Source organism: Rhinolophus sinicus, chromosome 18 (genome assembly GCF_057876585.1).
Source record: "Rhinolophus sinicus isolate RSI-liver-muscle chromosome 18, RSI-T2T, whole genome shotgun sequence".
Taxonomy (NCBI): domain Eukaryota; kingdom Metazoa; phylum Chordata; class Mammalia; order Chiroptera; family Rhinolophidae; genus Rhinolophus; species Rhinolophus sinicus.
Genome location: NC_142518.1, coordinates 112,095,829 through 112,121,571, shown reverse-complemented (window position 1 = coordinate 112,121,571; position 25,743 = coordinate 112,095,829). Strand labels below are relative to the sequence as shown.

The following is a 25,743-nucleotide window of genomic DNA, read 5'->3' as shown; positions in this document are numbered from 1 at the left end:
TGGTGGCAAGACAGCATCTCCGATGGGGGAGGAGGAGGGCGGGCGCAGAGGATAATGGGAGGAGGGAGAAGGAGGATGGAGCAAGCTGTGGGTTGGGGTTGGGGTTGGCGCTAGCAGCAGTGGAGAGCAAGGTTGGCCCAGTAGTTGTAGGGCAGTGGAGCGAAGCAGGGGGCGGCTGGGGTTAGTAGGGATGGGGGGGGAAGGGGAGGGGCAGGGGGAGTGAGCTGGCTCTGCGCTGGGCAGGCAGGGGACTCGGGAGGATGGAAGGAGTACGTGGATATCCTGGGGAAATTCATCCAGAGAGTCCAGATGACAGTGGGGAGGACAACTTAGCTCAGGATTTCATGCGATTAAGGAGATTGTCTACCAACTATAGAACAGAAAAGATTTGTCCCATAGCCACTGGAGGAAAAGAAGAAAATGTCAAAAAGAGCAGGTATAAAGACATACTGCCATTTGATCACAGCGAGTTAAGTTGACTTTAAAGACTCCTTCACATTCAGATGATATCAATGCAAATTTTATTAAGGGTTTTTATGGGCCAAAAGCATATGTGGCAACCCAAGAACCTTTAGCAAACACAGTAATGGATTTTCGGAGGATGCCATGGGAGGACAATGTTGTAATCATTGTAATGCCCTGTGGAGAAATTGAGATGGAAAGAAAAAATATGGGCGCTATCAGCCTTAGTATGGAGAAGACCCTGTAACAGTTGCACCACTTAAAATTTCTTGTGAATCTGAACAAGCAAGAACAGACGACTTCATTAGGACACGCTTACTTGAACTTCAGAACGAGTATCATAGGCTGTGTCGCTTTTATTATGTGAACTGGCCAGACCATGCTGTTCCCTCATCGTTGGATTCTATTCTGGATAGGACAAGCTTGAGGAGGAAATACCAAGAACATGAAGATGTGCCTATTTGTGTTCATTGCAGTGCATGCTGGGGAAAAGCAGGTACTATTTGGGCTGTAGATTACACGTGGAATTTACTAAAGGCTGGGAAAATACCAGAGGCATTTATTGTACTTAATTTAATACAAGAAATGAGAACACAGAGGCATTCTGCAGTACAAGCTAAGGAGCAGTATGAGCTTATCCACAGAGCTATGACCCAACTGTTTGAAAAACACCTACATGGTTCTCTGCTTTTTCTGAAATCTATGTAATTTTACTAACAATTGTCACCCCAATAAATTTAATAAAATAAAATTTAAAAAAAAAAGAAAAACACCTACAACTATATGAAATTCGTGGAGTCCAGAACATTGCCAATGGAGTGAATGAAATGAACACTGATCTATGGTCAGCTCCATAGATCCTGACAAACAAGATTCTTCTCCTCCAAAACCACCAAGGACCTGCAGTTGCCTTGTTTAAGGGGATGCTAAGGAAGAAATACTGCAGCCACCGGACGGAACCTCACCCAGGGCCACCCATCTTGATACCTTCTCCCCCTTCAGCTTTTCCAACAGTCACCACTGTGTGGCAGGACAATGACACATATCCAAAGCCACTGTTGCACATGCTTTCATCAGAACGACATTCAACAGACCTCAACAGAAATTATAGTAAATCAACAGAACTTCCAGGGGAAAATGAATCAACTGTTGAATAGGTAGATAAAAAACTAGAGAGAAGTTTAAGTTTTGAGATTAACAAGGTCCCTTTCCAAGAGGGACCAAAAGGTTTTGATGGAAACACACTCTTGAATTGGGGACATGCAATTAAAATTAAATCGGCTTCACCTTGCATGATTGATAAAACCTCTCAGTCACAGGAATTGAGTTCGGGGGATCTGAAAGTTGGTGATATTTCTCAGAATTCTTGCGTGGACCACCGGGCAACACAATGAAATAAAGTTCCAGGTATTCCACCAGAAGAATCACAGAAGAATTTAGACACACCTCCAAGGCCAGGCCGCTTGCCTCTTGATGAGAAAGGACATGTAATATGGTCATTTCTCGGACCTGAAAATATCCCACCTATGCCTGATTCCTCAGAAAGCAAAGCCTCAGATACCCAGCCAAACAATGAAAACTGTCCTTTTAATACCAAGCCCCACAATACTAGTTGAAACCCATGATCTTTGTATCATAAGAGTTGACCTCTCTTCAGAGCACCCTTCAGTTTTACTGACCCTCTTCACTCTGATGACAGGAACTCTGATGGTCCAGTGACCAAGAATAAAACTCATATTTCAACAGCAAGTGCTGCAGTTTCTGCTGCCACTAGTATGGAAAGGATTTCTGCAAGGAAAGTATTGCCAACATCCAATGCTACACATACTATAGCAGGAACAACACATTTGGGAGCGGAGAAAGATGCTGTCAGTGAAGATTCATTCACCTCCTCCCCTACCTGAAAGAACTCCCACATCTTTTGTATTAGCAAGTGAACATAATACACCTGTAAGATCTGAGTGGAGTGAACTTCAAAGTCAGAAAGAGTCTGATCAAAACAAATCTGAAGGCTTGATAACGTCTGGCAGTGAAAAATGGGATCATCCAGCAGGTCTCACACAGAGACTTGTGTAGACTGTCTACCTACTTTCAGTAACAAGAAAGATCAAATATCAGAAAGTCCAACAGAAGTCACAGACACTGGTTTTGGTAATTGCTGTGGAAAACCCAAAGGACCAAGAGATCTACTTTGAGAATAGTAATGATTCAGGGAACTAAAGTCACTTTAAATAATACTGGAAAATTCAAGTGCCTCTGAAACACAGATTTACTGTATTCCATCTTAAAAATGTGGGACTAACACCAGGGTAGATTGTTACATTAGTATTTTTTGCTGGGACCATCTACCTGCCATATACTACACTTAGGAAAAAGTATTACACATGGTTTCTTCTGTAACTCCAAGTGTTATTGCCTTGATGTCTCAAGCCTGTTACACGCTGCTTATAGACATGTTAATATAGTAATACTTCTATGATAAGTTGATTTTAAAGTCTACTCTGTTGCTAATGTTTTATCATGTATGCATGATTTTGTATATAGACAGGGCAAGTAGGGATATGATTTGATAAAATTGCAGTCATAAAATTTTTGCATGGTCTAAATCTTTGTGTACCTTATTTGTAAATTATTTGCCCTGAAGTTTTAGAAAATAGTTTCTGAATTTTAAAATTGCTAGATTCATGAAGCCAGCATTGCAAGTTATCAGAGATGAAAAATTTTAATAATAATAATACGTGTTGTAAATTGTAAGCAAAAAGTTATTTTTATAGTACATGCTGTCTAATTGTCCATCCTAATTGTCCTTGTTTTCATCTAGTCATGGAGATACAGTAAGTGCCTTGAAACAATATTGAATTCTTTTAGCTCATGCGTGTTACTTTAATACTTGAACTCAACTGGGATTAGAAGACTATCAAAATACATGTATGTTTCAGAATATTTGACCTGCCATTAAAAAAAAAAAAACAGAAACAAAAAATAAGATGTCTAACAAGTGTTCTTATTAGCCTTATTAGTAAGTGAATCAATTAAAATTATTACAGTAAGAGCAGTTTACTTACCACATTAGAAAAATATATTTTAAAAATAAGAATATGCAACTTTAATGGGCACACAAATATCGTTGGAGGCAATGAAAATTGGTAGACTTTCTAGAAAGTAATTTGGTTATATGAATATGTGTCAAGACTCTTAAAAGTGTATGTCTTTGGATTTAACAACTACACCTTCTATGTGTGTATTTTGAAAAAAATTATCAAAAATATAGACAAAGGGGCCAGCCCGGTGGCTCAGGCGGTTAGAGCTGTGTGCTCCTAACTCCGAAGGCTGCCGGTTGGATTCCCACATGGGCCAGTGGGCTCTCAACCACAAGGTTGCCGGTTCAACTCCTCGAGTCCCGCAAAGGATGGTGGGCAGCGCCCCCTGCAGCTAGCAACGGCTACTGGACCTGGAGCTGAGCTGCGCCCTCCACAACTAAGACTGAAAGGACAACAACTTGAAGCTGAACGGTACCCTCCACAACTAAGACTGAAAGGACAATGACTTGACTTGGAAAAAAGGCTTGGAAGTGCACACTGTTCCCCAATAAAGTCCTGTACCCCTTCCCCAATAAAAAAATTAATAATATAATAAAGTAAAAAATAAATATTTAAAAAAAAAATAGACAAAGATGATCACTATCAAATAATGGGATTTTTTTTCAAGAAACAAACTACATGCCCCAGAAGAACAGATTGATTAAGTAAATTTTTGTAGTCCATATTTTGCAAATTATAAGAATTTATTTTATGGAGATTTTCAATGATAAAATTATTGTTAATATGTTAAGTAACAAAGGGAGGGTGCAAATATATATGTGTGTGTGTGTGTGTATATATATGTGTATATTATGTACGTATATATACACACACACATATATATATATATTCACATATATGGCAAACTTTATAAAGTAAAATAATGCATAGAACAAAAAACTGGAAGGAATGATGCCAAGCTGTTAATAGTGGTTTCATCTGGGTGGTAGAATGATAAGTATCAGTGATTTTTTTTATTTCCTCATAGTGTCTTATGCTTTGCATATTCTTTTTTTTTCCAGATTTTATTGGGGAAGGGGAACAGGACTTTATTGGGGAACAGTGTGAACTTCCAGGACTTTTTTCCAAGTCAAGTTGTTGTCCTTTCAATCTTAGTTGTGGAGGGTGAGGTTCAGCTTCAAGTGTCCTTTCAGTCTTAGTTGTGGAGGGCGCAGCTCAGCTCCAGGTCCAGTTGCCGTTGCTAGTTGCAGGGGGCACAGCCCACCATCCCTTGCGGGACTCGAGGAGTTGAACCGGCAACCTTGTGGTTGAGAGCCCACTGGCCCATGTGGGAATCGAACCTGCAGCCTTCGGAGTTAGGAGCACGGAGCTCTAACCGCCTGAGCCACCGGCCCGGCCCTGCATATTCTTTATGATACATTAATTATCTGGGGGGTGGGAAGCCAAGAGATACAAACAGAGACTAATACAGAGAGCTAGAAAGAGAGAAAAGGGAGAGAGAAGATGCCAGCATAGCCTATAGCCTTTCACTCCTCTTGTATTCTTTGCTTATCCTGAAGATTTTATCAAAAGAATTTTGGGCACTGTTTTTTTGTTGTTGTTTTGTTTGTTTGTTTGTTTGTTTGTTTGTTTGCACCGTGGGCAAATTCACTTATGACATCACTTTAACATGTTGTATTGATGTTGTATCAATAGACCAAACTGACCTAACTCATTTAGAAGAGGAAGACAGCATAGTGTAGTACAGAACCGCTGGAAGTAAGAAGCCAGAGTTCCAGTTCCAGCTGTAATACTTATTCAGCTGTGTGGTCTTGAGTTAGTCACTAACTCTTCTCCATTAGTAAAGATTAATCCCTTCTAGCTCAAAAGGTTTGTGTGTAGATGAGAGGTGAGGATGGGGCAAGGGGAGAAGGAGGGAAGTAGACTAAAAAGCAACTGGGATTTTTTTTCATTATCATTCTTTGATGACTTGATAAATGCTCCAGAGCTACAATTCCATAGACTTATCTACCTGCTGGGAAGATTTATTTGTTCATTCATTCACGTATAATTCATTCTACTCAACCTACAAATATTTCTTTCTCGGGAACGTTATAGGCACTCATTCTTATTTGGTTTCATAAACAATACAGCACTGGGTGAATGATTGCTAAAAATAACATTCTTAACCAGTAAATTATTGGCAGCATTTATAGTTATTATTTTAATGCCTTTTATTTTTTTTCCCTTCAAAGGGCCAGATGATCATGTGACTAAATATGATTTGGATTGGCTGGTGAGAAACAGTTATGAAGGACAGAAACAAAAGGTCATCCAACCTAGAATCTTATGGAACTCGGAAATCTACCAACAAGCCCAAGTGCCATCTGTAGATTGCCAGAGCTTTTTAGAAACCAATGAGGGACTGAAGAACTTCATGCAAAACTTTCTGCTCTATGGAATTGCGTTTGTAGAAAATGTCCCTCCCACTCAAGAACACACAGAGAAGTTGGCAAAAAGGATCAGCTTGATCAGGTAATTCATTAGTTTCCTGATATCTGCAGTGATTGATTTCCAGAGCATGAACACCAATAAAATCATGTAGCAGGTGTGGTCACCCTTGTTTTTAATCGATAATATTCTGTCCTGAATAAGAAGATTCCCATTGATAGTTCTTTATTTGAGGTGCAGATTTTTAATTTCTGAAGATGCTTATATGTTAAATATGGTAAAGACTTCAAAATCATTGATACTTTTTTTTTGAGCCCAGCAATGCTCAAAGTGAGAGATGTCATTGTACACTGGAGTGAGCACTAACTGTGAGTAAAGAGAACCAGGTACTAGTCTGAGTTCTACCATCAAGCAGTTGTAGGAACATAGGCAACTCCATTACACACAAAACTTTCTCTCGACACCCCCAGTGGCCTCTATTTCCCCATCTGATCAATGAGAGAATTGAATACAATGGTGTCAAAAGATCGTCCTGTTTTGACCTTCTCTCATTCCTAAGGCTTGGTTCAGAGACTGGTTGTTAGTAATACTGCCTTATACCATTTAACCGGCATATTCACGCCTATTATTTTCTTTGGTCATTATAACAATCCAGATAAGTGTGTATTTTATCCCCTGTTCTATGGGTGCAGAATTTGAGGCTCAGATATTTTAAGTGGCTTGCTCAGTATTGCTCATCTAGTAATCAGTGGGGCTGGAATTCAGATGGCTCAGGTTTCTTGATCCTAAGTACAGTGTTGTTTCCACTTGCTAGTCTGCATTGCTATATTTCAATATAGATTGATTTTCTGTAGTATTAAATGTGATGTAAACCTACTTTGTTAGAAATTGGTGCTTTCCTTTGAATTAAGAAGAGACAGATATAGCTCATTGTGGGACACTGCATACACCAGGTAGTATGCTGGGTCATTCGCCCTATTCTTTTTTTTTAAATTTATTGGGGTGACAATTGTTAGTAAAATTACATAGATTTCAGGTGTAGAATTCTGTATTACATCAATAGAGCACAACCAACATTTGTGAGCCACTCAGTTTGAAATACAGGCTGAGAAAGTTCAAGTACAAGAAGCTGTGCTGGTAAGCAACAAATTGAGAGCGCTGTAAAGATTATAAGTTGAAGAGGAAGAACATTTCCCGTTTGGACTCTGAGGATTCAGAAAATAGATGAACTTGAAAACTAAAGAATTAAAGCGACCTTTAGTCAGATCTGAGCTCACCAGGAAAATAACTATAAAATCTAAACCTATGATATATACCTGAGGGAGAGAAACAAGAACAGTGATACAGCAAGTCTCACTAAATACTTGCTAACATAAACTATCCTTTTGTCTTGTTCTTATTCCTCCTTGTCCAAAAGATGGGTGAGTAGCTTCATTAATAACTTCTAAAAGCAGCTGCATAAAAACATTTTTTTCTATGCAAGGAAGCTGAGCACAGCAAAGAACCTTGAATGGAAAGCTATTAGAAGTAGGCACATAGACAGAGTGAGATGATTCTCTAAGCTTTCAGACTACATTATACTTCCGTAGTTTCTCCCCAGCCCCCCTCCCCAACTTCCTAGAATATTAATCAGTGACAGAATTGGCTGGTGGTGTTTTCCACTGTCATCTTCACCTCATAGATAGAAATCTAGAGCCAGAACTCTATTGTTATTTGTGAATAATGAAAGTATTACAAAGAGTTTTGAAAGATAAGGATGAAAATTTCAAATAGCTAAAAGGTCTTCCTGTATTTCATTTGACAGGGAAACCATCTATGGGAGGATGTGGTATTTCACTTCCGACTTTTCCAGGGGTGACACCGCATACACCAAGCTAGCTCTGGATCGGCATACTGACACTACCTATTTTCAAGAGCCCTGTGGGTAAGTGAATTAGAATTTTCCAGAGCAGGGCCTTTAAATGTGATGATGTTGAATAGTTTCTTAATCATTTTCCATTCTATCTGAACCAAGATCATATCTGCTGATGACATGTATGACTATTTCTGACTCTTCTAGAAACATGATCATTTTGAAGCACCCTTGCTTAGACTTATAAAAATACATTTTTTTTGAAATGATTCAAAATTCACCTTACTACATAAATGAACCTTAAATTAATTTACATTGTTTTTTCTAAAAGTGATAACAAATAACTTACCAAAAAGAGTGTTGGTTAACCGTTAGTTTTGGAATTTGTACTTTTCTTATATTTAGTTATTATATTGCAAAGGGGTCAATGTTCCAAACACAGCTGCTTTGGATATGGTATAAGAGGAATTTGGATCCATTTTACAACAAGTTGGAGAGGAGGAATGAATGAAAAATAACCTTCACATGGAACCAGAAGTTATTGAGCCAAAAATGATATGTGCCATACATTCCCCCCAGCTTTATCAAGATATAATTGACATCTAACGTTGTGTAAATTTAAGGTGGGCAATGTGTTGATTTGATACACTTATATATGGTAATATAATTACCACAATAGCTAACAGGCAGAAGATTTTAAATGTTCTCACCACAAAGAACAAATGTTAATTATGTTCATGATGAATAGATATCATACTTTATTTTCCTACCATTTGCCACTTATTAGAGGTACCTCTGTGGTTGTTATTTTGTTGTTGTTATTGATCTTGCTTCTGCATGTAGGTGATGAGCCTGAGGCACAATGACAGTAGTAAAAGTGAGTGTATGTATGGATTTAAAAAGACAATATGAGAGGGTGATAATATGCAACTGCTTGTGGTTACATTGATTTCCTTTAGGGGGTTGGAACTTAAGAATGTTTGGTTCTGGGGAGGAAGAATAAAGCATATTTTAGAGATCCTGCTTAATGTTATTGATATACGAAGAGTCCTGCGTTCCTCATTCTAGGGAATGCAGAATAAAGAAAGAGGAAATGGGAAGAGAAGCAGCTGGACAGGGATTGAAGTTCAAATACCGACTAGCTTTTCTGTGTCTGACCACTACCAGAGATAAGCAGTTGTCTGTGCCTTTAACCCTTTCTAATGAATGGCAAGGACCAACTGCTTTAGCAGTATAGTAAGAGTGGTTAAGAGTTCTGACTATGGCCTCAACCAGACTGGGATTTGCATCCCAGCTGGAACGTGCATTAGCTTTGTGATCTTGGACAAAGTAACGTAACCTCTCTGTGCCTCAGTTTTTCATCTGTAAAATGGGACAACTAATAAAACCTATCCATTAGTATAGGTTAGGGATTGAATTACATGATTTATGGAAAGTATTTGGCATACTACCTGACACATATTAAGTGCTCAGTAAAGACTAGAATACCTTGTCCTTCCTAAAACTACCTTTGGTGTAGATCTATCCTTCACAACCTCTTTGGGGATTTTCCTCTCCTTTATCTTCAGCCTTTCCACACCTATCAACTCTTTCCTATCAGCTTCTCATATCTTAAATCTCTTCTTTTGTACCCTTCCTTGGACTCGGTCTCCCTCCAGCTACAGCCCCGTCTTACTCTTCCCTTCACAGCTAAACTACTTTTAAAATGATCTGCATTCAATATGTTTTCATTCTCATTTCTCATTTACTCCTCAAACCTATGGTCAGCTAGTTTATCCTACCCACTCCCAATTAAGATTATCCTCTCCAGTCACCAACAGAGAACTTAATTGCCATACCCAATGTGTATCTTTCAGTCTTAATCTGACTTGACCCCTGGGGCGTGACATTAAGCACTACCTCTTAAATATTTATTCTCCTCTGGTTTTGCTCCTATGGTATATCTCTGAGCATTTTCCCTCAGCCTTTTGTGCTGGCTTATTTTCCTCTGAGCACGTCCTAAATATTGTTGTTCCTCAAGGTTTTCACCTTGTCCTTCCGTTCTTACTGGAAATAATCTGTCCAAATGACTTCTTCCATGCTCTCGGCTTTAGCTATCACCTACAGACAATTCAAAATCTACCTCTCTTCTGAGTTAAACATGTTCAACTTGCTACTAAATAACCCTGACCTAGAAGTTTCATAGAAAGCTCAACATGGCCAGAACTGACTTTTTTTATTTTAATTGTATTTATATTAGGTTCCCTTTGATTTTATTCCTTCCATCTTTATTTGCATTTATTATTTTACTTTGGTGTTCACTTTTCCTTATTTTTGCTTTTTCTCTAAATTTCTGTTAAGAGTATTTAAAGACTTTTTAAAGACTTTAGTTTTCAAGTTCATTAATCATCACCTTTCCTTTCCCTGTTAACATCTGCAGCCATATATGTATGATTCAAGTTTTTCAACATGCCTCTAAACAGAGCTTCTTCCCCAACCCCTCTGACCCCTTCATTATCATCCAATTACACATCTGCCTACATTCTCTGTCTTGGCAAATGGCATCATCATCCATCACGTTACCTAATGGAAAGCCTGGAGTCACTCTAGGCTTTTGTCTGTTCTTCATCCTCCACATCTAATCAGTTATCAGATCTTGCCCATTCTACCTCTGTAGTATGTCTCAGGTGTGTCCTCTTTTCTGTAACACACTTCTCTGAGCTTAAGCCCTCAGCGTTTTTCTCTAGTATTTCAGGTATCCAAGTTTTCTGTTACCTTGATTCCCACCAGTCCATCTCCCATGCTATTACCATAACCAAGTCTTTAAAATGTTACTATAACCATAGAGTTTCCCTGTTTAAAAATCCTCTTCTGGTTCTATGTGCTGTGCCTATCGAAACTTCTTATCCTCTTTCTTGAATATATCTTGTTGTTTTACAGTAGTATCTTTAGTCACACTTTTTCTCTGCCTGGAATGTCCTCTCCTCACCTCAGTCTCATTCCAGCCCTACTCTTGCCCATTTTTTTAAGACTTAGCAAAGCCATTGTCATCCACCTCCAAAGCATTTCTTTATACAATACCCCACTAGAATGATTTCTCTATTTGTGGCCCCACTATATCTTGTATACAACTTGATTATAATACCTATCGTGTTTTATTGGTAGTTATTTGCTTCATCTCTTTCCACTAGACTATAGGCTTCTTGAGAACAGAGACTGTATCCTATTCATGCCTGTATTCCCAGGGCCTGACACATAGAGGCTTCAGTACATGTTGAATACGTTTAAAAGATACATGTAATGACATGAATATGTCAAAGCACAAAAAAAGTACAACTGGCTATGAGGTAAAAGCAATTAACAATGAGATTTACTTCTTCAGGAAAAGAAAATGGCACAAGTAGATTCCGTCATTGTTTCATATATAATTTTCTAAAATGTTGATATGTTCTCATGTCTCCACTGAACAGAAGAATTGAACTTGTTTCCCTCTGTAGCATTCAAGTGTTTCACTGTCTTAAGCATGAAGGAACAGGTGGCAGGACACTGCTAGTAGATGGATTCTATGCAGCACAGCAGGTCCTGCAAAAGGCGCCTGAGGAATTTGAACTCCTCAGCAATGTGCCGTTGAAGCATGAATATATTGAAAATGTTGGAGAAAGTCACAACCACATGATTGGGGTTGGGCCAGTCTTAAATATCTATCCATGGAATAAAGAGCTCTATTTGATCAGGTGAGTACCAAAGAATTATCCCCCAGTATAAATGTACTTACCAAATATTAGCCATCAAATGTAATGGAAATTCCTAAGATCCTATATCTGCTACATTTTAATCTTGCTACTCTACAGCTTTTTATTTGTACAATTTCTATTCTTATTGTAATTCCCATAGAATAATAAATAGGCCAACAAGCAAAGACTACTAGTTGCGGGGGTGGGCAGCAGATGTTTGGATAGTATTTTAAAATGAAAGTATTATTAAAATAAGAAATAGTTATTAAATTGTGCTCAGTGACCAAACAGCTAAGGTACCCAAAGATATGACATCCACAGCATTTATCTGTATCCCAGATTTCTGCAAATCTCCTAACCTGTATATCCAACAGTCTACGAGATATCGCCACTTAGATACCTAGGATCATAAAGCACACCCTATTCAAAACTGAACTCATTCTCTCCACTCATTTCAAGCCTGCTCTTCCACACCCGGTTGTTGTGAAGATGAGAATCAATTGGTGTCCCTACCTTTGCCCCAGGATTGTAGTAGGAACTACAGAAATACTAATTCACTTCACTTGGATAAGCTCCCCTGCAAAACTCTCCCTCAGTCATCTCTTATATCCTCTGCCTAAAACAATGAAGGTGCTTGATATTTTTTCCAACATTTTATTATGAACATTTTTAAACATATAGAAAAGTTGAAAGCATTTACAATGAAAACCCATAGATCACCATCTAAATTCTACCATTAAGATATCACTATACTTGCTTTATTTCCTATCTATTCATCTCTCTGTATCCATCTATCAATTAATCTTCTTTTTGGTTCATTTTAAAGTATAATGCAGGTATGAGTACATGTCCCCCTGAAGTACTTCAACACTTGTACAATGATGTTAAAATATTAAATATACACTTTCTGAGTTTATTATTAAATTTATGCATACACCTATGTAACCCAGACCCCTGACGAGGTGGAATATTACCATCGTTGCAGAAAGGACCCTCATATGCCTTCCTAGTCCAGTCCTGCTCACACACCCCAGAGGAAACAACTGTCTTGATTTTTTCCCACCATAAATTAGTTTTGCCTGTTCTAGAAATTCATACCATAGAATTTGTTCTTTTGTGAATAAACACCCAGGCTCTTTCCAGTTTGGGGTTATTATGAATAAAGCCACCATGAACATTCATGTGAAAGTATTTTTGTAGATAATATGTTTTCATTTCACTCAGGTAAATTCTAAGAGTGAAACTGCTGGCTCATAGAGTAGGTGAGTGTTTAATTTCATAAGTAACTGCCAGAACTTTTACTAAAGTAGTTGTTCAGTTTTACAGTCATCAGCAGTGTATGAGAGTTGCAGCTGCCCCGTTTCCTGGTCAACACTTGATGTTGTCTGTCTTGTTAATTTTAGCCATTATTGTGGGTATCTCCTTGGGATTTTAATTTACATTGCTTGAGAACTAATGACATTCAACATCTTTCCACGTGTTTTTGTTTTTTTTTTAATTAAATTTATTGGGGTGACAATTGTTAGTAAAATTACATAGATTTCAGGTGTACAATTCTGTATTACATCATCTATAAATCCCATTGTATGTTCATCATGTTTATTGGCCATTTATATCTTCTCTTGTGAAGCATATGATTAAATCTTTTGTCCTTTCTTCATTGGATTGTCATTTTTATTGAGTTGTAGGAGTTCTTTATATACCCAGGTCACCAGTTCTTACTGGATGTATATTTTAGGAATATTATCTTCCAGTCTGTGGCTTATCTATTTAGTTGTTTAACAGTGTCTTTTGATGAGCAGAAAATTTTAATTTTAATGGATTGTAATTGATCAAATTTCTTTCAATGATCATTGATTATGTGACATGTATAAAAAGTCTGTGACAACCCCCATGACATGATGATATTCTCCTACATTTTCAAAAGGTGTTATGGTTTTATCTTTACCATTTAAGTCTGTGATCTGTCTCAAATTATTTTCTTCTGTGTCGTGAGGTAGGGTCAGAAGTTGATATTTTTTACATATGGATATCTGGGTGCTATAGTATCATTTGTTGAAAAGACCCCTTTTTCCCCCATTGGATTGCCTTTACAACTCTGTCAAAAATCAAATAACCATATAGATGTGCATTTGGTTTTGGGCTCTTTGTTTGATTCCATTAATCTATTTGTAGATTCTTATGACAGTTCCACACTGTCTTGGCTACTGCAGGTTTACAGTAATTCTTGAAGTCAGGTAATATGTTTGCCAACTTTGTCCTTTTTCAAGATTATTTTGGATGTCCTAGATCAGGGGTCCACAAACTTTTCTGTAAAGGGCCAGATAGTCTCTATGGCAACTGCTCAGTACTGTTGTCGAAGCACGACAACAGCCAGAGATGATACATAAATGAATCTGTGTGACTCTGTTCCAGGAAAACATTATTTACAAAAACAGGCAGTGAGCTGGATTTGGCCCACAACTCTTGGAAAATAACATCATTATTATTATTGTTGTTATCTTACAATACTGTCAAAACATAACCTGATCTTGTATATCTTTTGTTAATTTTATTCCTAAGTATTTTTACGTTTCTTGGGATTTTTCTATGGAGACAATCATATTCTATCAGAGAAGGTTGCTGGTGTGGCCAGGCAGGAGCTGGTCTAGTATTGCTGAGCAAACAATAATAGGCCACGCTCCCAGAGTGCAGGCAAGAGAGCAAATGATCACCAACTGCTGGTGTGAGTGTGCAAAGGATGCCTGGGTCAGTGAAAGCAGGACTTCAGAGCACATAGATTTCACGACATGGGAGTAAAGGTTGGGAGCTTGCAGTATGACCCTGTGGAACACAGGAGGCTGCAGGTAGGTCATGCAGGGGGCTTGCCCAGGGAGTCCAGACAGACAGCTGCATCTAGGTCTTGCAGGGGCTCTGGTTCACCGCGTTGAGAGGGTTGTGGAAAGGTCATCACCAGGCTCAGGCTGCAAGGTCATGTAGGGACCAAGGGCTGGACCCCACGGGCTGGTGATGTCCTCACACCTAAACAGGGGAGCCCTGGCCGGGACAGAAATAGCAAGAGAACCTCTTTCTCCTGGAGCGTCCCTCCTGCGCCCTCTACTGAGAAAGTTTAATATGTCCTTGCTGTAAAGGAGAAATGCTTACAGGAATTATTATATGGAGAACATGGATGTAAGGATACACATGGAACTGAGAAGCAGTAAATTAGTAACTGACACATATACATAACTACTTTCAGCTTAATAATATCATGTTGGGAAATTTTGCATCTGGGGTCAAGAGGGATATTGGTCCGCAATTTTCTTTCTTTCTTCCTTCCTTCCTTCCTTTCTTTCTTTCTTTCTTTCTTTCTTTCTTTCGTTCGTTCGTTCGTTCGTTCGTTCGTTCTTCCTTCCTTCCTTCCTTCCTTCCTTCCTTCCTTCCTTCCTTCTCTTTCTTTCTTTCTTTCTTTCTCTCTCTCTCTCTTTCTCTCTCTCTCTCTCTCTTTCTTTCTTTCTTTCTTTCTTTCTTTCTTTCTTTCTTTCTTTCTTTCTTTCTTTCTTTCAAGTTTGTCACATGTTGGTATTATATTGACTTTGTAAAGCTCTGGTTTACCAAAGAGTTTATGGAATATTAGTGCTATTTTCATCTTAAATATTTGCTAGAATTTACCAGGGAAACTGTCTGGAGATGGAGTTTATTTTATGGGAGGGTTTTAGATGTTGAATTTAATTTTTTCCATAGATATAGAGCTAATATGATTTTCTCTTTCTTCTTTAGTGGTTCTTTCTAGAAATTTATACATTTTATCTAAGTTGTCAGATTTGTATTCATAAAGTCATTCGTAATATTCTCTTATCATTTTCATAATGCCTACAGTCTCTATAGTGATATCAGATTCTTGGTATTGGTAATTTGTGCTCTTTTTTTCTTGTTTAGTTTAGCTAAGATTTTATCAATTTTGTTATTCATTTCAAAGATCCACCTTACTGCTTTGGTAATTCCATTATTTGTTTCTGTCTTATTGGTTTGTGTTCTTATCTTCATTATTCCCTTATTTTTACATACTTTTGCTTTAATTTATTCTCGTTTTTCTAGTTCTCTGAGGTAGCACCTTAGGTCATTGATTTTATACATTTAGTCTTTTCTAACATAATCATTTAATGCTATATTTTTGCCTCTAAGCCCTTTTTGCTGTATCCCACAAATATTTATATGTTTTAATTTCATGGTCATTAAGTACAAAATATTTTCTAGTTTCCCTTATGCTTTTTTTTAACCATGTATTAATTAGAAGTATATTCTTTAATTTCCCAATACTTGAGGTTTTTTTCTAGGTATCTTATGGGTTTCTAATTAGAGTCTGTTGTCATCAGAAAACATATTATAGATTTGAAGTTTTTCATTTTTATTGACTTAGTTTTTCGCCCAGTAAATGGTCTAGGTTGGTGAACATACCATGTGCACTCAAAGAGCATGTGCATGTGTTCTGCATTTCTTGGGTGAACTATTTTATAAATATCTATTAGGTCAAGTGTTTGATAGTGTGTCCTTTCTGATTTGTCTAATTGTTCTGTCAAGTTGAGAGAACAGATAATATCGTGATTTTATTTATTTCTACCTTTAATTCCACCAGTTCTTGCTTCATGTATTTTTTAATATGTTATTAAACACATACCCATTTGTGATTTTTATGTCTTCCTCATAAACTGATCTTTCGTCACGATGACGTGTACCTCTTTAAGTTGACTTTCAAGTTTATTTTATGTTAATATTCTCATGCTTATTGTTTGCATGCTATTTTATTTACCCTCTTGTTGGATTTACCACTTTATCATTATGTAATGACCTTTTTATCTCCTATTACAGTCTCTGGATTAAAATCTATTTTTTTCTGATATAAGTATAGCTACCTCTGCTTTCTTTTAGTTTCTATTTGCATGGAATGTCTTTTTCTATCCCTTCACTTCGGCCTGTGTATGTCCTTAAAGCTGAAGTGAGTGTCTTGTAGGCAGCTTATAGCTAGGCCTCATTTTTTTAAAATGCATTCAGCTCCTCTTTGATTGGAGAATTTAGTCCATTATGTAATAATTGGTAGGTAGGGACTTACTATTGACATTGTGTTCATTGTTTTCTGGCTGTTTTGTAATTCCTTTGTTCCTTGCTTCTCTTTTTCTCTTCCTTTGTGATTTGATGATTTTCTGTAGTGGTGTGCTTAGATTCCTTCCTCTTTCTTTCTTTCTTTCTTTCTTTCTTTCTTTCTTTCTTTCTTTCTTTATTTTTTATATCTGTTATAGGCTTTTGTATTGTGGTTACCATGAGGCTTAAATACCTTATAACATTCTATTTGAAGCTAACAACTTAAGCTTGAACACATACTGAAGCTCTGTATTTTTAATCTCTTCTATATGTGTTTTATGTTATTGATGTCACAGTTTACATCTTTTTACCTTATGTATTCATTAACAAATTATTGTAGTTATAATTATTTTTACTATTTTTGTCTTTTAACCTTCACACTCGATTTATAAGGGATTACCCACCACCGTTACAACATTAGAGTTCTGAATTTAACTATATATTTACCTTTACCTGCAAGATTTATACTTTTATATGTTCTGTTGCTCCTAATTAGTGCCTTTTCTTTTTAGCTTATAGAAATCCCTTTAACATTCATTTTAAGACTGGTCTAGTGGTGATGCACTTTAGCTTTTGCTTGTCTGGAAAACTGTCCTTCAATTCTGAATTCCAACTTTGCCAGGGAGAGTATTCATGGTTGGAAGTTTTTTCTCTCAGCACTTTGAATATATCATGCCACTCCTTTTTGGCCTTCAGTTTGGGCTGAAAAATCTTCTGTTAGTGTTATGGGGGTTCCCTTATACATAACAAGTTGTTTTAGTTTTACTGCTTTTGAAATCTCTCCGTGTCTTTAACTTTTGACAATTTAATCATAGCGGGTGCTTGAATAATGTCATTCCATTCAACATTGTTTTATTATAACATCGACGAGATGCTGTAAGAACGTTACTCTTGTTTATCAATTAGCCTATCAAAAAATTGGCTTTGTTATATGTTGTTGCACTGCAGTTCCAGGAACCTATTGATGATGTTAGGTGAGGATTTATGTATATAGTGTCTTGCTGTAAGTCTCTTTGGGTTCATCTTTCTGGTACTCTGCAATTTCTGGATCTGTATGTCTGTTTCTTTCTCTTGGTTAGGGGAGTTTTCAGCCATTTTTTCTTTGAATAAGCTTTACGCCCCTTTCTTTCTCTCTTCTCCTTCTGGGACCCCTATAATGTAAGTACTGGTTTGCTTGATAGAGTGCCATAATTCCCTTAAGCTATCTTTATTCTTTTTTTCTTTTTGCTCTTCTGATTAGATGAATTTCACTGCCCTGTCTTTGATCTGAATAAAAATTTCTTCTACCTTATTTAGTCTGTTGTTGAATCCCTTAATTGACTTTTTCAGTTCAGTTATTGTATTCTTCAGCTCTAATATTTGTTTGGTACTTTTTTTATATGTTCTATCTCTTTGTTGAAATTCTCAGGTTGTTATGCATTGTTCTCCTGACCTTGGTGAGCACCTTTGGACTATTACTTTGAACTCTTTATTAGATAAATCATTTATCTCCTTTCACTAAGGCCTCTTTCTGGAATTTTATCTTCTTCTCTTGTTTAAAACATATTCCTTTGTTTCTTCATTTTCTTTGACTCTCTGTGTTGGTTTCTGCACATTAGATGAAACAGCCAACTCTCCCAGTCTTGACAGAGTAGTCTTTTGTAGGAGATGAACTTTATTGTTCAGCTAAGCCCTAGCTTTTGGAGGTCTCTCAAAGCTTTGTGATTGTCCAAGTCACCTTCTTTGTTTTTAGCAGCTCCTCATAATTTGAGGGTGTTCTAAGACCTGTCAGTGTCCCAAAGGGGAGAATACCAGTCAATACCTTGATACAGGCTGATTGGAAGCTATACTCTTAGACATCAGCTTTTAAAGTATGCAAGTAGACGTCTTTCAGGTAAAACTGGAGGTGGATGTTTCTGTCTGCTCCCTCTGCACTGAGCCCTGGAAGGGGCAGTTAAGAAGTGTTTCTTTCTTTGCTACAGTCCCACAGAATCTGTAATTCAAGCTCTGCTGTCTGTGAGAGTCAGGAAATCAAAGGCTGTGTCCCCTGGGCAGCAGCCACAGAACGCTGGGGTGCCAGACACGTGTACAGGCTTATTCCAGGGAAGGCACTGGTGACCTGGAGTGGAGCAGAGGGAGAATGTGGAGATGATGCCTGCTGGCCTTCCCCTTATCCAGGGAAGATCACAGTCTGTCCTAGATGTGTGCTAAATTAGAAGCCTAACCCTCAGGCGGTGGCTTTTATAGTATGCAAATAGGCCTCTTTTAGGGAAAGACTGGGTTATGGGTGTTTTTGTCTGTTGTCTCTGTGCTCAGCCTACCATAGCCATGGGGAGTGCTCACAAGCCCATTAAGAACTGGTATTTGTTTGCTATATTCTGGTTGGCCTCATGGATGCAAGTCCCATTGGCTTTCAAAGCTGCGTGTTTTGGGGGCCATCCCTCAAGTGGAAGTCTTCAAACTTGGGGCACTATGTTGGGTTGAAACCCTTCACTCCTCAGGGAGAAACTGGGAGTTGACTTCCCTCCTGATTGTATGTCACTGCATCAGGGGTGGGGTTTATGACAAGTTTAGGTGCTGATATGTGTCAGCTTTTCCTCCTCATTTTGATGTGGCTTTTTTCTCATTTGCCCAATGTCTAGGAGTCACTCAGCTAGTTTCTAGATTCTTTCAGAGGGAATTGTTCCATGTGTAGCTGTAGATTTGGTGTGTCCATAGGAGGTGAGTTCAGGAGCCTCTTGTGTTGCCATCATGGACTAAAACCTCCAGCACTGTTTGTAATAGCTCCAAACTGGAAACTACTTAAATGCCTATCAACAGTAGAATAGATGAATAAATTGTGGTATACTCACACAATGAAATTCTATACAGCACTAAGGATAAGTGAACTAATGCTACACAGAACAACAAGGGTGAATCTCGTAAGTATAGTTTTGAATAAAAGAAGTCAGATACAAAAGAGTACTTACTATAGTATTTCATGTATACAAAGTTTTGTAAAGAAGCAAAACTAATCTTTGGCGACAGAAGTCATGATGGTAGTTATTCCTGGTTTCGGGGGACAAGATGGGAAAGAGGACAAGAGAGTGTTCTGGGCTTTGGGTATGATCTATTATTGACGTGGATGCTAGTGATATGTTCACATCATGAAAAATTTATCAAGCTTATGATTTGTGTACTATATGTATACACACACACACACACACACACACACACACACATATAGTACTTCAGTAAAAAGTTAATTTGCCTTAGGTTAAAAAAAAAAGTCCAGTATCTTAACAAAGGTTTCTCAGTGGCTTTCCATAGAACTTGGAATAAAATCCAAAGTCCGTACGATGGCATACAAGGCTATACATGATCTGACCCATGGCTACCTTCTCCACATCATTTCTTACCATTATTCCTCTTGCTTACTCAGCCCCAGCCACAACGCCAACTTGCTGATCTGCAAACATAATAAAATTTCTTTCTACCCCCAAGACTTTGTACTTCCTGTTCCCTCTGCCTGGAACACTCTTCCCTCAGCTTGTCACATGGCTGGTTTCTTATCATACAGGTACAAGCTCAAGTGTACTTCTTCAAAAAAGTCCAACATTCCATCTGAAATAGACTTTCCAGTCACTTTTTATTACATAACACTATTTTTCATCATAGCATCTATAACTAGTTATGTATTTATTAATTGTTCATCATCTATCTTTCTCAATAGAGAAAGGACCTAGTAAACTCCCCAAAGGCTTGGATCATGTCTGCTATATTCATCACTGTATCTTTAATGCCTCATGCACCACCTAATACATAGCAGGTGTTCATGTACCGTATTTTGCCTTGTATAATATACTCCTGTGTTTAATGCGCACCCACATTTTTGGCCTAAACTTTCAGGGAAAGAAAATCTTTTTTTTTTAATTTTTTAATTAAAAGTATTATTTGTTTACATTTAGGTACTTGTGTTTTTATTATAAAGGAATTTTAGCATTTATTTTTTAATATATTATGGTACAATATATTTTATGTACCAGGAACAAATTTACGATAGCTAACGCATCATAGAAGGCCAAGAACTCTTCGTCATTGCAAGTACGTCATAAGTTCAACAAAACTGATGATCGTAATCCAGGGTATTATCTTGCATATACGGATATCGTTATTGATTTCTAGAGTTACACTTTTAACTCATAAGCATAAATAAAAGATTTAAAAATATTTATATAGATATGGGATTAGTACTACCCACATATAATGCACATCCCTGTTTTCCCTCACAAATTTGGGCAAACAAGTACGCATTATAAATGGCAAAATACAGTAAATGTTAGGGTTGAATGCATGAAGAATGAGTGAAGATCCCTGGGTAATATGTACACTTGACTATAGCTGGGATTTCTCCCACAAGGGGAAACACCAGAGAAGTAATAAGTAATCCTGCTAAAATGAAAGCTTTGTTAGTATAACCTCTCTTGTGCATCTCAGCTTGGTGAGAAGAAATCTTGGATCTTTCCCTAATGCTTCTGTGGAATTTGAAAGGGAATGTGCTTTAGATAAAACATGATATCCTAAGATTGGAGAAACCAGCTAGAACACACTTCCATCCCCTACGCCCATTTTCTCCAAAGAAAAACAAAATATAGTCAACAGGCAGTGGAGCTCCTCTCTACAATCCTATGGTTCTGAGAGAACTCTGACTTGTCACCTCATCTTTGGGACAAGTGATGAATATAGGGAAAGCCTTATGTAAAATTGCTCAATAAACAACAGATATCTTTCTTTAACATGAGTATGAAGAGATCTTTCTTTCTCATACTTTCATCTTAGGTACAACAATTATGATCGGTCTGTCATCAATACTGTACCTTATGATGTTGTCCATCGTTGGTATACAGCACATCGGACTCTAACAATAGAGCTGAGGAGACCTGAGAATGAGTTTTGGGTCAAACTAACGCCTGGCAGGGTGGGTGCCAAACTCTAAGGATGTCAACTAAGCTTGTTATACTGAAGCAGTGACTAATGGGTACTTGTTTAATATGAGTTGCAGTCTTGCAAAGGAAAAAAAAGAGTCAGTCATGGGTGTTGGCTCTGGTCTTGCTACATTGAAGGACCTGGAAGCAGGACCCACCCCATATCTAGGCATCACTCAGTGACTATTTGTATGAGGAGGGGGTTGAAATAGGTAGTCACTAAGGGTTCTTCTAGCTTTATGATTCCTTTCTCTTTTTTTTGCTCTTGATATTTCCTCTGGATGAAGAATATCTTCAGCTTAGCATAAAACATAGTGAATAGTTTTACTTCTTGAGAAAGTATGTAATAAGAATTAAAGAGAAAAAAGAAAAAGAAAAAGAAACCAATTATCTGATTTGTTTTGATAAGAGAACAATTACTCAAGAAGCATAAATTCCTCAAGTGTGGGGCCTATTACCTACTGTGTCCTTTATAACTTTCACTTAGCCCACCACAGGGCTATGCACATCATAGCTTCCAATTGTTTGCCTAATCTCAAAAGAAAACTACCTCATGGAATGTAACCAGAGGACAACATAAAGCTTTACTTTCAAATAATCTCTTCTGACTTAGGGTTCCTTTGGTTTGCCCTTGTTCTGATGGTGTTTATCTCTCTTTTTGCCCATTCACAGGTCCTATTTATAGATAACTGGCGTGTCCTACATGGCAGGGACTCCTTCACTGGCTATCGTCAACTCTGTGGCTGCTATTTAACAAGGGATGACGTATTAAACACAGCTCGTCTCTTGGGGCTTCAGGCTTAAAATTGACAGCAGTGGGATTATGAACACACCTGACACCCTGACTACCAAAATTTCATATCAGCAAAATAACGTCATGTCAAAACCTACTTCAAATTGTCTCCTTACCTCACCACACGAAACAGAAGCCACCAATGTCTGATAGAGAAACCTGTTAGAGAAAGGCCTCTGAGTTATCTTATGTCAGCCGTCTAGGGTGGTAGCTCTCTTCCCCAAATTACAACATGGGCTCATTTGATTTTTAGAACTTTTGATATAATTTTGGTGAATAAACGTCAGAAATGTAATCTCCACATTGATGGGGAAACAGTAATAATCACTAGGTAAAAATTTGGCGCAACTAGATCAGTTAGACAGACATATTCTAGAAATAACAAAATCTTAATAAAGCAATAATTTGCAAAATTTTTGGTCTCAGGACACCTTAACATCTTAAAAGTTACTGAAAACCCCTAAAGAATTCTTAGGTGTGGGTTATATCTATTTATATTGATTGTATTAGATATTAAGGCTGAGAATGTTTAACATTCAATAATACAAAAGCACACATCCCTCAGCTATCAGAGAAATGCTATCATCACATGTCATGTAGCCTCTGGAAAAGTCCTCTGTACAATAATGAGATTGAAAAAGGCAAATATCATTGTACTGTGTTATAAAATATAGTTTTTGACCCACAGACCCACTAAAAGAGTGTCAAGGACACCTCCAGGTATCTTCAGAGCACACTTTGAGAACCAGTGAGCTGGACGATACCTTGAGACAGTCCTTTCCATAGGCCTGTGGATTAGTTTAGCTGAAACCCAGTATTTTTCTCAACAGTTTCCTAGAACTACAGATACTGTAGGAATTGCTTGATAGCACAACCTAAGTTATAAGGTAGGAACTGAATACAAACATAGTGTTTTATCTTGTTAGAAGGGTTATCTCCATCCAAGTCATCTCTTAAGGAGCTACACTAGGAAATCACAATAGGTGCTGTGGAGTAAACCCATAAGTTTGGTGATTCTGTAAGGGATAACTGCAAAAAGTGTATGAGACTTATAAATGTGTATGATAATACACACAAACACACATACACATGCACACACAAAACGCAAGAGAGGGTGCAGAGGGTTAGTCTGTCAGATTATTCAGGGAACTCATGATAAACAATGTGCCTCCAAAGACCTAGAGATTACTATCCAAATTTGTATTGTGGCTTTTGATGTGATTTAGGATGCAATCTGTTTTCATCCATTTCTGGTGATCTCTTTCTTCCCCCCTCCTCAAAATACTTTACATGTTAATTGCCAAAATTTGACTCAATTAACTATAATATCTTGCTTCTCTTATTTTTAATGGCTTCCTTTTATATGTGGAGAGAGAGAGGGAGGGAGGGAGGGAGGGAGGGAGGGAGGGAGAGAGAGAGAGAGAGAGAGAGAGAGAGAGAGAGAGAGAGAGAGAGAGAGATTGAAAGAGAGGCATGAGGCTTATTTCCCGCAGCTTCCATTGAAAGTGAAGCTGGACAATAACGGCACTGACCACTGTAGAATGATGAGAGAGAATCCAGGCTAGGATGCGCACAAGAGGGAAAACAAGCATTACTAGTGAGGGTAGGAGACACAAAGGAAAGAAAAGTCAGTGTTCTGACAGAATAGAGCTTAATCTGAGGCTTTCAAGGAGTTCTCAGTTATGGTTAGTAGTTTACACATTATCTTATTGACCTACCCAGTGTTCCAGGATATGTTCTCAAAATGTTTCTGCATTTTACTTGTACTATAATAAATAGGCATCTTTAGGGGTCTTCCACAAAATGTGTTTTCCTCTTAGGTCAAAGGATTGGAAATTAAGTTTGGGTCTTAAAGCGTATAGTCTTTAGCAATCAGAACAGAAGCAACAGCATTTTAACATGCAATCTTCTACCTCTCCTATTTTGTACTCCTAAAATATGTCACCATTAATCTTCATCATGATATTTACCTTTTTTGAAGTTTTGCCTAAATTAAGCTTGAAAATTACACTATAACTGAGGTCAGCATTGATTCATAATAAGCAAAGGACATATTCATGACCCTGGAGAGATAAGGACACAGATCATTCTTCCCCCTTACAGAAGGACTCCCTTTATCTTTTGTCTCCCCTGGGACCTTTATTCATTATTTCACTCTCACCTTCCTAAATTTTTAATCAAAACGTTTCTATAATGCACTCCCTTCAGAGGAAGATTTCGGGAACAGAATTATCTGAGTGCTGATCATGATGCACTGAAAGCTTTCTATGTGAGATGTTTTTTTCTATAGGTCTTTCTGGTGTCTCCGAGAATGTAAGCATGGGCCTATGTCTATGAAACTCACCGCAGAGTAACTTTTACCTTTTGATTTGGTGGGATGGGACCAATAGGGCCAGGAGCACAGTACCTAACAGTTTCATAATACCCAATATAGTCATTTCACAATGTACATTTGTTAAAATAAGAGGGTAAGGGGGTGGGGGGTGGGAGATGAGGGTAAGGGGGATCAAATATATGGTGATGGAAGGAGAACTGACTCTGGGTGGTGAACACACAATGGGATTTATAGATGATGTAATACAGAATTGTACACCTGAAATCTATGTAATTTCACCAACATTTGTCACCCCAATAAATTTTTTTAAAAAAATTAATTAATGACATGAGTCCTTTTCAAACAAACTCACCAGAAATTCCCACATTCTTTGTATGTTCTTCTGTGGTTGGCAATTAACTGGCACTGAATTTTTTTCACCTTCATCTAGAGTCACCAAGCAGCCAAGTTTGCCTGTGACTGACGGCCTTCCGGGGCTGCAGAATTTACTTTTAAAACTAGGGAATTCTCACACAAAGCTGGACTGTTGGTCATCCTACCTTCTTGCTGCTTGCTGTATATTTTTCTTTAGTTTCCATCACTGGTTCCCATTTCTGTACAAATGTTTTGGGAATCACAACCTGTGCAGTGTATGATGAGTAGGAAAAAGATGTATGAACTATGGTGTATTGTGGTGGTTGCCAAAGCAGCATCCCCAGATCAGCAGCATCATTTGAAAACGTGTAAGGAATGATAGTTCTAAGTACCCATCCCAGACTTCCTAAACCAGAAATTCTGGGGGTGGAACCCAGCAGTTTCTGTTTAAGCAAGCCCTCCGGGGGATTCTGATGCCTGCCAAAGTGTGACACCCAGTGAAAGGAAGACCCCTGTTGCTGAATTGTAGGCCCAGTTGTGACATTGACTTACCAAATGACTTGAAGCATGTACCTCCCCTGTTTTGAACTACAGTTTGGTCTTCAGTTTTCTCTTCTTTGGTTGAAAATAGAGGTCTTGGACGAGGCAGCATGTAAAGACTCTGCCATTCTGTAATTTTGTTTGACCTCTCATAGCTCATGG

The 25,743-nt window shown here is 37.9% G+C and overlaps 1 protein-coding gene and 1 pseudogene across 3 annotated transcripts in view; both read left to right on the top strand.

Annotated features, from left to right (window-relative positions):
• TMLHE (trimethyllysine hydroxylase, epsilon) overlaps positions 1-22,449 on the top strand; it is a 66,999-nt gene extending 44,550 nt beyond the window's left edge. For 2 of the 3 annotated variants that reach the window (XM_019716080.3, XM_019716081.3), the window contains 5 exons: positions 5,738-6,017; positions 7,738-7,857; positions 11,262-11,498; positions 21,414-21,552; positions 22,232-22,449. In XM_019716080.3, the coding sequence (XP_019571639.3) occupies positions 5,738-6,017; positions 7,738-7,857; positions 11,262-11,498; positions 21,414-21,552; positions 22,232-22,363 (908 nt within the window). In that variant the 3' untranslated portion in view covers positions 22,364-22,449. The remainder of the gene's footprint in view (positions 1-5,737; positions 6,018-7,737; positions 7,858-11,261; positions 11,499-21,413; positions 21,553-22,231) is intronic. The other variant, XM_088795006.1, reaches the window with a different exon arrangement.
• On the top strand, positions 602-2,657 carry LOC109437102 (tyrosine-protein phosphatase non-receptor type 12 pseudogene; annotated as a pseudogene).
• Positions 22,450-25,743: the final 3,294 nt, after the last annotated feature.